This window comes from Glycine max, chromosome 18 (assembly GCF_000004515.6).
Source record: "Glycine max cultivar Williams 82 chromosome 18, Glycine_max_v4.0, whole genome shotgun sequence".
Taxonomy (NCBI): Eukaryota; Viridiplantae; Streptophyta; class Magnoliopsida; order Fabales; family Fabaceae; genus Glycine; species Glycine max.
In genome coordinates, this window is record NC_038254.2 from 4,427,129 (window position 1) to 4,439,389 (window position 12,261).

The 12,261-nt window shown below is 34.5% G+C and overlaps 1 protein-coding gene across 4 annotated transcripts; it reads right to left on the reverse strand.

Annotated features, from left to right (window-relative positions):
* Positions 1-1,636: 1,636 nt before the first annotated feature.
* LOC100787545 (DEAD-box ATP-dependent RNA helicase 20) lies at positions 1,637-11,243 on the reverse strand. 4 transcript variants are annotated; one of them, XM_014771063.3, is made up of 15 exons: positions 10,777-11,240; positions 9,825-9,923; positions 9,527-9,691; positions 9,302-9,397; positions 8,849-8,923; positions 7,830-7,991; positions 6,076-6,156; positions 5,545-5,643; positions 5,018-5,113; positions 4,045-4,176; positions 3,442-3,516; positions 3,140-3,229; positions 2,946-3,020; positions 2,288-2,522; positions 1,637-1,922 (listed from the first exon to the last, which is right to left on the reverse strand). In XM_014771063.3, exons 1-14 carry the CDS (start codon positions 11,068-11,070, stop codon positions 2,346-2,348), a joined length of 1,716 nt encoding a protein of 571 aa, XP_014626549.1. In that variant the 5' UTR covers positions 11,071-11,240; the 3' UTR covers positions 1,637-1,922; positions 2,288-2,345. The 4 variants fall into 4 exon arrangements, with proteins under 4 accessions (XP_014626549.1, XP_014626550.1, XP_014626552.1 ...); XM_014771064.3 differs by lacking the exons at positions 1,637-1,922; positions 2,288-2,522 and having other exon boundaries at positions 2,961-3,020; positions 3,140-3,292; positions 10,777-11,243; XM_014771066.3 differs by lacking the exons at positions 1,637-1,922; positions 2,288-2,522 and having other exon boundaries at positions 2,961-3,020; positions 3,140-3,250; positions 10,777-11,242.
* Positions 11,244-12,261: the final 1,018 nt, after the last annotated feature.

Here is a 12,261-nt window from a genome sequence, read left to right on the forward strand (position 1 = left end):
GTTTATTTTTTCTATAATATTAATAGATCATATTTTATTTATTTGTTTCAATAAACCTGGTTGCAACACATCTGGTTGTAACAAATTATGTTAACGATATTAAATTAATCAATTTTACTACTTTGAGACATTTGATAATATTGTGTTAGTTGTATTAGATATTTGGATGAATCATGATATAAAATAGTAATTTAAAGAAGAAAAAAAAAGATCAAATTTAAATGGATAACTCGTTGACTCGAACTAGACCAAATCGTTCATGAATAATTTGGGTTGAGTTTAAAAAAAATTGTGAAAATCGAACCGAATCAAACCTATCAAATTTGATTGGATGAGTCGTGAATTTGACTAAAATCGTCCTGAACCAACCCACAAACACTCCTATTCCCTACTCTTTTTCTCACTTTTTCTAATATAATAATAATAATAATAATAATAATAATAATAATAAACAAAATAATACAAATAATATTTTTATTAATAATAAAAATAAAAATATATTATAATATTATTTATAATAAAAATAAACAATAATATATTTTATTTAAAATTAATTCTTTTATTTTTTTTACTTATAAAATCACTTTAATTCAAATACTTCTCATATTTTCTACTCTATTACTCTTCAACCAAATTATTATCATTTTCACTCTATTTTTAGCTATTTTTCGTTGTTCTATTCTCACCTATCCTCTTCTCTTCTCTCTTATTTCCTCCTCACAACCAAACAATCCCTACACATTTTTTATGGGAAAATTAATAGAAAAACATGTATTCGTTATACAATAAGATACCAAACATGATCTTGTATGCGGGGAGAAAATAGGCTTTTTTTTACCAAAAGGGAGTAAATATTTTTGTTATTTTTCAATCGGGAATATATTTTAAAAAATTACCCAAAATGAGATAAGTCGTAATAGGTTTTACAACTTTTGAATTTTTTATTTTTTTTAACTTAAGTCGTAAAATTCAGTTAAATTTTTCTTTTTTTTACGACTTTGAAATTGTAAGGAAATTTTTTTAGGTAATTTTTAAATCATACCCTCGATTGAAAAATTACAAAAATATTCACCCCTTTTGATAAAAAAAGCCAAGAAAATACTATAATTTTCAAATGTGTTCTTAGTTGAATAGCCATTTTGAACAAAGGGATATCTCAATTGATAAATGTAATCAACAGTCACCTCCAACATACGATTGTCATATTTTAATTAATATAACATTTATGTCAATTTTAATTATTATATAGTATTAATAAATGTTTTGAATTATTCTACACCCTAAATTGCTCAATTTGTCACATCAGAGATGCAAAAACACATATTGAGTAAAATGAATACCAACAAAAAAGATTACCCCAATTTCATGGATGGTACATGAATATTAAAAAATGCTAACACAGAAACAAACCATGGAACTAATAAGTCGTTGATCTGAACTATCCTAAACTCGATTTCCTTGAATAAGATCTCAAATTCAAGTCATGTGGATGAAAAAAAATATGATTAGAAAAAAAAATTTCACTAAAAGTGATCAATCAAGATCCTTAACGAAAATTAATTATTAACAAAATTGATTGATCCTCCGCACTAATGTCATGGTGACACAAAAAAAACAAAACCATGAGTGTGTGAAATGCAGCAAGCTGGACATATACATTTAATGATGATGAAATAGTTGTGCGAATAAAGGTATATTCGGCGCAACACAAATTTAAAGAAAACTTGCACTTCTATGATTACATAAGATGCACTACCTACATTACAACTCTACAAAACACCAAGGCGTCTAGCAAGCTACATTGTTACAACGGTGTGAAACAATACGTAGACTTGGGAACTTGACAAGAAACTTCTCCATCTCCTGCATCTTATAGAAGCAACAAACCTATAAATGCACTCAATATCAATTATGCACCAGCACTACAAAACAAACAATATGCACCAGGAAACCATTAGATAGGGTGGAGAGAAAAATAATTGTTGCAAGTGGAATCATGGTAAATAAGTTTGACTAACCAGTCCGGACCACTAACGGAAGATGGAAACAACCCAACCCCAGAATAAATAAAGGTAAATATGCTAACCAGTGTTCTAGTGCCCTTGGGGCATTGGTTAAGGAAGTAAAAAGAAAAAAAAATTGTTAGTATGCATAAAAATGCGCACTCTGATTTTTAAATGTGTCCCCATATGATTTTCAATAAAAATCTCCTTTTTAATTTCTTAACCAAGTGCCTAAGGGCATTGGTTAGCAAAACCCATAAATAAATAACCATCATATTACCAACCTTAAAAGAGGCTTTAGCAGTTGTCATCAATCAAATATGAGAAGAACAAAATACTTCATTAATCATCCCAGGCACTATCTGCTGCTCCCTCTCTTTTAGTGTTTGTGGCAGTAATCATGAATTTATATTTATCTTCAATGTTCATTGAAGCAGCTCCCAATCCTAACTGTTTGGATAAAGCAATGTTTGCCTCTTTTTGTGCAGCTGCTGCTTCTTTCTCCTTCCTTCTAGCAACCTAGAGCACAAAGTTGACCGTCACACACAAAGCTATATATAATATACTGAAAATGAGTGCTCGGGAGAAATTGAGCATCTTGGACTGTTACACAAACCTCCAACACGTATGTATAGTACTAATCACAGTCAAATATCAATATAGTACAAGTAGTACAAGCCCAGCTCAATAAAACTAACACCATAAGAGTCCTAAAATATAAGGGTATGCCAAATGGACCGTAAGAGTCTTCGACATTCTGGCAGAATGAATATATAGTACCTTGAATTTTTTGTATTTATATTATATGCGTAAAAACTACTAACACGTTTAGTATATATATCAATGGGTAAAAACTCATTTCTTTAATTTTTACCCTTAGCTTTAAGGGTATGCCAAATGGACCATAAGAGTCTTGAAATTCTGGAAGAATGAATACAGTACCTTTCCAGTTGCAAATGTCAGTGTGTTCCCAGATTCAGCATCAGCTATTGCTTTCCTTATATTTGCCATGAGGAACTAATGAGCAGAATCATATTAATGTTAAAATCAAGATAAAAAAACAGTTCACTTTTTTCTATATATATATATATATATATATATATATATATATATATATATAAAGGGATAGCAAGTACCATGTCACGATCGGTGTAAAATGAAGTAGCTAAGCCAGTTGATCCCGCACGCCCTGTCCTTCCAATCCGGTGTACATAATCTTCCATGGTCTATAATTGAGGCAGCCATAACTGAAGCTTCAGGTATGCATTTGTCAAGGAAATTAAATTTGACTGAAAAATACCAGGCAGATGAGATGCCATCATAGCAGTAACAGAATGGCAATCCACTAACTGGAAAATCCCTGTACTTTTTCTGATAATCTTTTTCTAGTGGATTACAGATAAAACTAGGTCATAGTTTTTGCTTGGAGCAGAAATACCTTTGGAAGATCTAGATTGATGACATGTGACACTCCTGTGACATCCAAGCCACGAGATGCGACATCAGTGGCAACCTGAATGATATGGTATCAATGGTTTAATATGGTTAGTGGATAAAAAATGCCAAACTATTTAATGTAACTAAGCAAGGCAAAAATTGCCAAGAATCCAACCAATATTTTAACTAGAATTATCTGAAGAAAAAAGGAGTACATATGGATATCAGAGGTCCATATACTGAGCATGCAGAAAATGCAATGCATGGTAATTTAATGAGTTTACTAAATTGAAGAGCAATTGACATATTTTGGATCATAAAAGTAACCATTTGAGCCTTAACATTTTCTTCTTTTCTCCGTTTGATACAACAAGAAATTTCATCTAGCAAACAAAGGGAATAAAACAAGCTAAAGATGGCTTCACTGTATTTAAACAAGCCACTGCTGGCTTTTTTTGACAATATTTTCATAACTACTAAATATCCATCCAGAACCATTAGTTGCAATGAATCATGACAAGAATAACAGATTTTGTACGGGAAGGAAAACTAAAATAGGAAAAATAATGTACTGATAAAATTTGAGCAATGTAGGAGAGATTACCAAAATGTTGGTGGTGCCACTCCGAAAATCATGCAAGGCAGCTTCTCTTTCACTCTGACTGCGACCACCATGAAGAGAAACTGCAGATAATCCTTGAGCTACCAACGCTTCAGCAACTTCATCACACCTTGTCTATATAAACATTAAAAAACTAATAATAAGAAATATGAAGATATCAATTTTCAAACAATCTACTAGGATTATTTCAATTCAGACTAAAATAAAAATAACCAACTTCAACTTTGAAACTCTATCAAAACTAACCCTTGATTTCAAATTTTGGAACTAATCCACCTAAATCCTCAATATCTAGCAACTAACCCATTTCAATCCCTGAATCCACTTCACCTATTTCACTTAAGAAAAATAAAGCAAGGCAATTATGTTGAATCTGGCAAAACTTCATACAACAAGCATGACCCTAAATGAAATTTCTTTCAATATCATTGATCAAATGGGATTTTATATATTTATTGCATTTTGCTGACCCCACTGCGTGGGATAATAAAGCATATTGTTAGACCTTAATGTCTATTGCCAAAATATCAGGTTATTCAGGTGAATTCACCAGGTTAAATTGAAGCAAGTTGCAAAATCATAGTTCCAGGAATGCATGTAACAAATTTGGTGCACTGATCAAATTAACAAATATCATTTCCCTATTAAGAAGATTTGGAAACTAAATTCAACAATCCTAACTTGAGCTTCATTCAATTCCACAGTGCATTATTACAATAATACAATACGCAAGACAAGAGAACAAACAATTTAGTTAAGTTGCAATACAAAGTGAGAAAATTAAAAAAAAAAAAAAAGGGACGTGTAAGTATGCCATTCTTGAGAGATAATTCTGCACAGCTAACTAAAAAAATATGAGCATTTAACTATTAACATTTTGCATCTAAGCGTATATGTGATGATACAAATGTAGATGCAATATTGATACATAGCAGGGACACAGAACAAAGCATACCTTCCTCTCAACAAACACAATTGTTAATGGAAATGGATGACCACATTTTTCAGCCTGTGATGCCTCCTCTACAAGCAAATCTAGAAGCCGATCAATCTACAAGAACATGATAAGATTTCAGAAAAGAAGCCAAAAGAAAGAAAAGCTAAAGATAAAATGTTGAGGAAAGCAACTAAAATGCAAATAAACTAGATAATTTATTCACTTTCTCCACTATTTCTCAATTTTCTTCACTCTTATCTCTATAACTTCTCTCACTCTCGACCCATTTTCTTGTCACTTCTTTACTTTTATGCAAACGTTTGCCTCATGCCATGCATTTAAGAACTAGCATGCAACAATTCCCTAGAATAAAGCACCCCCTCCAGAAACAAGGGGAATGAAAATAAGAAACCAACAAACATTAAAAACAATCTTTGAAAATTAATGATAGCAAATATTCTATGAAACATGAAACTAAATTTATAACTTTTAGTCCAGCTCTTAACAAAAGTATATATCTCCTTTTGTTAGCTTAGTAAATGTACCTTCTCATTTTCAGAAATTTTCACAAGAGTTTGTGAAACATTAGTTGTTGGGCTACTCACTTTCCCCACCTTCACTTGCACTGGGTTAGCCAAGTACTCCTGAAATTTAACAAATGATTGGTGAACTTCAAAAAATTTCCTTCCACAACTTAACTTACAAAGAAATATATTGATGAAAAATAATCTTCTTCAAAAGAATGTGTTTTGGGGCTAGCTTTAATTGTATAGAAGAAAATCATGGACGAAAAAGATAAAATAAAGATGCATAAAAAGAATAATGATAATTCAATTATCATACATCTACAAAATTCAATGTGCTACTCTTTGTTATGATCAAGCAGCAAGGCTGCTTAAAAATTTATGTTTGTGAAAAGCAAATAATGAATGATAGAACTATTGTTATTTGTCTAAACATTAGCACACAATGTCATTTCAAAATATCCGAATATCACCTGTTCATTATTATAATATTGTTCAAAGGTGAAAATAACAATGCATTAAAAATTCTGTCAAGAATGAAGGAAACCTGACCTTTGATAATTCTTCAATCTCCACAGGCATAGTCGCACTAAACAGCAGTGTTTGATGCTTCTCTGGAAGATTTCTCATTACCTAAGGAAAATATTAGAATATTCATATTTTCTCGAGTAATCTAGGCATCTAGCAACTATTAATTAAAACAAGAATGTTATATTGAAATAACAGACAAGGTTATCTATTGCTGAATGCTTATAACCCATTCAAATGAGATCATATATGCAATAATAAGGTACAAGAACCTCAAGCATGGCCATAACAGTTAGTTCACGAAAATCCAACCCAAACAAGGTACAAACAAAATCGAAGTGCAAGAAGCTTAAGTTGTAGAATGAAAATGAAGTTTCCATCCAGACAAGAGGTATCATTTTCATTGCTAATTTTGCTTTGGAAATTGTAACCTCATTTGCTTTCTTATCAAAGGGACTTCTGTTAAATTCTTAAAGAAGTTTGGGCAAAATACGTCTTGTTTTAGCATCATTGCAACAGTTGAAAAAAAGAGTAAAGAGGAAACAATTGTATTTTGAAGACTTAATTAAGTTTTTCATACCTAAAATATAGGTTGTTTTCAGATTACTAGCTAATATTCATTTTTTTCAACCAAGTACCTGAAAAAAATGTTTCATTTTACTATCCGTCGTTAGTTCCCTTCCGTTAAGTGATGATGTGGCAGATGTAGTGTCACGTCATCAAGCCTTATCACTAAACACATAAGCACAAGCGGCCAGCTCACCAACAGAAAACAACACATCACTCGCCGCAAAAGGATCCTTTTCCACCTGAGATTCATCCTGCTTTTGCTGCGGCTCCTCCTGAGGCTCCAGCACGGCGGGGGCGAGGCTGGCGGCGACCTCGTCCCTAGCCTTGAGCGTCTTCGATGGCAATTCGAAGGTCGCAAAGGTGAAGGTGTTGATCCCAGCCTGGTGTTCAAGGGAATGCACCTCCACGGAGGGCCATGTTTTAGGGCCGCTGGACGTCGCAAGGGGGTCGTCACCGATGGATTCTGTGGCATAGGCATCATCAGGGGCGGAGTGCTTGTTGGAGGCAAAGGCGCAGAGTTTGGTAGAAGGTGGAGAGGGCGCCGAGGGTGCGTGAGGGAGGGAACCACTCCCGCGTCTGGAGGAGGATGTCGGATCCATTTGCGGATTGCAGAGAAAGCACCAAACAAGACATCGCTACAAGTATCTTCAATCTAGCATCAATGCTCCCCTTTCCCTCTCCCTCTTATTTTTCCCTTGTTCTTTTTTTTTTTTTTGGTTGAACCTTCATATTGAGTTCTTTTTTGTTGGTGGCGTGGGGTGGGTTGTTTTCTGTTGGATAAGGAGAAGAAGGGGAGAAGGGGTTGGACGGCGAGGTGGTGGCAGTCGACGGTGGCGGTGGTGGTTTTCATTAGAGAAGGGGAAGAAGGTGATGACGTGGCGCTAAGGTGTTAGTGATAAGGCGTAATGATGTGACACTCCGTCTACCACGTCATCACTTAACGGAAGGGAACTAACGACGGGTAGTAAAATGAAACATAAAAATTTTCAGGTACTTGGTTGAAGAAAAATGAATGTTAGGTAGTAATTTGAAAACGGCCTATATTCCAGCTATGAAAAACTTAATTAAGCCAATTTGGAAGCATTGTAAAGGAAAGCACCAACACTACAATGAAGAAGTCACACTAGTTATCTTACATCAGGACTAAAACTGTTATGAAAACAAAAGAAAAACCTCAAATATAGGAGAAAAACTCACAAAATACTAACCTCCCTTATCTGTGGTTCAAAACCCATATCAAGCATTCTATCTGCCTCGTCCAGAACAACAAAAGAAATTCTAGAGAGGGAAGTGTTGCCTTGTTGTAAGTGATCAATGAATCTTCCAGGGGTGGCCACAGCTATTTCAACTCCCGCTCTTAGTTCAAACCTCTGTCATAGAGACCAAAAGGAGAACATACAAAATTATGTTACCTTCAAGTGGAGCTGAAATAAACTTAAAATAAAAATTATTCCAGACTCCTTGTGTCTGAATTTTTTGAATTGTTGAAACATGATGCTTGTATTTGCTCCAATCCAAGTAATCAATATTGAATACATATCCACATCCAATACTCTTGGATACTTCACTAATATGTTTCTTGGAAGCATCCATTGTTAGACATCACCATCTATGTCAAATCTTTATTTTAAATTTTAAAATGGGTAACATTATTTTTTTCCTTTGTATTTGGATATAGAAGCATAGTCTCTTACTGAAATAGACATGGAAGCTATCCTCTTTAGGAGAAAATGAGATTGACACTATTGTTTTTAGGCAATAGGAAGTTATTAATAATGATGACAGTGATTAATAATGTCTATTTTGTTTTTAATAATGTCCAAAAAGTATTTTTTAGGTTGCATTTGCAGAATTATAATTGTATATTTATTGTATTGTATTTTATTAATTTTAAACTATATATGTATCCTACATGTATGGTATACAATATATTTTAAGAATAGTTGCATCCGTGAATTGGATACACATCATATATGTGCAACATATAAATAACACAAATATCAGCACATATAAGGAGAATTAGCCGCGTGAAACTGAAAACACAGCTTTAACTCATGTCCAAGGCAAAAACTTACACAAAAATTGTATGATGCTCTCAGGTCATACTTAACAGAATTTTGCAATGGCAACAAGATAAATAATAACCATTATCATTTGTCTTAACCAAACTTTCACAAAACCAGGAAAAAATAACTAAGAGATAAAGATTATGACAACATTTATTTACCTGCTTTTCAATGTTAGTTCCGCCCACAACTATGGCAGTTTTTAATGACTCGAGAGATCTGCTAAAAGCTTTAACCTACCAAAAATCAAAACACCATAAAGATGCTTAAGAAAATGAAAACAAAAGAGGATATTCACAAAAAGGGAAAAATAGTAAGAATGAAATTACTTGGTGTAGATCCAGTGTCAGGCATAATAAGAGAAGATGCCCAATACAAAATGAAACAACATATAATTCATAGTAAGATAGCAAGAATTTTGTACCGACAAATTATTTTTATAAAGATCCAAATTTCAAAAAGTTTTAATAAACATAGAAAATAGACAAGCTGTGAACCAAGGTATATGAAAAGCATTAGGATATCGTTCTAAAATTATTGCTAGAATTGGAGAAATAAACAATAAATCATTCCCTAGATAATCCACAATTAATTCACAAAAAATTACGTGTCACCTCTTTTTCTATTTGTTGAGCAAGTTCTCTGGTAGGAGCCAAAACTAATGCCAGGGGACCATCATTGCGCCGAATTGGAGGTTGGGCCAGGCAATGCTAAAAATAGGAAAGGAAAAACAATTAAATCACAAAGAAAAGGATGATCATTTACAATTGGTTTGTTTTGCGCCACACAGTATCTAAAGATGAGTTCAGTCAAACATGTCATGTCTAATAAGTTCAGACCTGTATCATAGGAATTGTGAAAGCTGCAGTCTTTCCGCTACCAGTTTCAGCACAACCCAATAGATCCCTTCCACTGAGAGCAATTGGCATGGCCTGTGCCTGGATCGAAGTTGGCCTGGTGTATTCATGGTAAGCAATGTCCTTCATGATACTCGGATGCAAACACTGAGCAAAAGAAGGTCATAATTGTACACACATTTGCAATAAATCAATAACAGCTATAAAAAAATCAGTTCAGATAGTTCATAGTTACCTAGAAGAAATATAAATATGATTAAATATTAATAAAATTAAATACCATATCAGTAAACGATTCTATTGGAGCAGGCGCAGGTGCAGGAGGAGAGTCAGATGCGACAGCAACATCAAGATTAAGCCTGGATCGGATTTCTTCAATCTGCACATACCAAGCAATAGAAATTCAGCAATCAATATTTTCTCATGTAGTTACAAAACAGGAAGACACCATAAAATAAGTATAGCATTAAAACGTAAAGATTAAAAAGAAAAAACAAACAAACTAGCTAGCTAGCTGATGAACTTCTAAAAACAGGACAATAAATAACAACTCTATTAAAGGCGTCCTAAAAGAGTACAAACTAAACGGTTGAATCAAAACACATGGTAGAGGGAGAGATTATTGGCATCAAGTAAAAAAGAAAAGGACAAGCAAGAGGAAAAAATCATCAGCACTCAATGCATTGAAGAAAAATCTATACCAGCCATGGATCACGCACAAAGTTGAATCTAACTTCAACACAATTTAATATAAAAAAGGCAACTTTTACATATTCTTTGGCCAAAAGTCACCTCATCCCATCTCACTCCGCTTAAAGCTCACTCCACGGCAATACAACTCTGCCCTAAAGTTTTAAATCCAAACAAAGCCTTCGACTTAAATGCAGTTAACAAAAAAAAAATCTCTGATTCTCATTGTTGCAAGCAAAGCATTACATTTTACTATAAGCCTCATTCCAATTGAACCAAAATCTCATAATCAACTTCGTGAGCTGAATACCGATTTCCGCAAGCATACAAACACTCCAATTGAAACACAATTTCCTCCACCGAGATTCAAGAAAAATCCTAACCACGTGAATTGAAAAAACAAAGATAAAGGCTCACATTACTCTAAAAAAATCGAAATCAAAACATTCATTCGCGTCAAAGGTCGAGAGAGAGACGGAGAGAGAAGCACGTGAGATACGAAATTAACAGAAAAGAGGGGGAAACGACGATTGGATTGGAACCTGCTCGGGAGTCATGCGAGAAACGCGTTCGGAGGGTTGCCATTGGGGGAAGACGGCGTCGGGGGTGGCAAGAATCCGCGGCGAGGGAGGCGCGGCGGAGCTCCGGCGAGAGGCATTGTTGTGGAAGGAGAGAGAGGGAGAGCAATTGGTGGTGGTGGTGGTGTTGGAGGGGAATGCGAGCTTGTGGTGGTGGTGGTGGTTGTTGTTGTTGTTGTCAAGGGTTACGGAGGGGGTTCTGGCGGTGGCGACGGAGGTGGAGGTGGCGTTTCTGAGGTGCGGAGGCACATACGACATCGTTTTGGCGTCGAAAAGAGGGTTAATGGAGAAGAAAAGAGTGAGTGAGGTGAATGGGTGAAGTTGGTGATATGATAATAATGATGATAACGAAACGACGACGACGACGATGAGTGTCGAAGAATTAGTGAAAGCCTCACACGTAGCTCTAAAACATGCTTACTCTATCTCTCTTTGCTATGGGCTTACATGCTAAAAGTCCAGACCCGATTAGGATTAGAAATAGAAATAGGATTCTATATTGTATGATTTGCTTAATGAGTTATTTATTTTTATATATTTATATTTAATTTTTTTTTATCATTCACCGTGATCGGATTGTTTAAAGTTAAGTTTTGGTTCATTATATTAGTAATTATTGTTAGTAAAAAAAATTATCATTTAAAGATCATTTAAGGGAATAATTTAAGAGTTGATTAAAATTATATTATTGGAGTAAAATATATGAATTGTTTAACTATCATGTGGGATGGTAGGAAGGTAAAGAACTCAAAATAAATTGTTTAAATTTTATTCATTAGAAATGTTGTTAAGAGGTTAAAAGAGAAAATAGGCTATGCATTGAAAGTGACACCTTATTGTTAAATCATAATTCATCATGTATGATAATTTTATTGATTTTTATGATAATTATCCTAAGAGTCATATCAACGTTGATTTATGATTAGATAATAATATAAAATTATTTTATATTGTTAATACATGACAATTAAATTATAACTAAACAAGTAAAATTATTATTTTTGTCCTTAAGAGTGTGTTTAGATGAAGCAACAAATGCTTCAATTTAAATTCATTTATTTTTAAAATTTTGTGTTTGTCGGGGGAGAATGAAGAGAGAATGTGACAATGTGAAAGCGCCACCTCGCAAGAATGTAGCAGTGCTAGTGAAACGGCCTCATCTCCACCGCGGAGCTCCACCTCGTGAAAGCGCTGCACCTAAGAGTCTAGCCACTGTGATCAGTAGAGATTGAGCGGCGTCAGGACCCGAAGGCTCCTAGTACGACGACAGAGGCGGCTGGTTGAGACTTGGCGGCAAGCCGAGGCCGTGCTGGACGTCGATCTCGAAGGCCAAGTTGTGCTGGCACTGCACACCGTTGTCGGCGTCGAAGAAGAAGTAGTTCGGTCCAACTATGGTCAACGGAACAACGACGACCAATGCTTCGCCGAAACCACAGCTTTCGCCGTTGT

Coding starts and splice junctions, on each gene's coding strand:
- LOC100787545 (XM_014771063.3), bottom strand. CDS start 11,070: ATGTCGTATGTGCCTCCGCACCTCAGAAACGCCACCTCCACCTCCGTC. Junction 8,924..9,301: donor CTCAACAAATAGAAAAAGAG/GTGACACGTAAT, acceptor GATTTTTGGTAG/GTTAAAGCTTTTAGCAGATC. Junction 3,517..4,044: donor GTGGCACCACCAACATTTTG/GTAATCTCTCCT, acceptor CATATCATTCAG/GTTGCCACTGATGTCGCATC.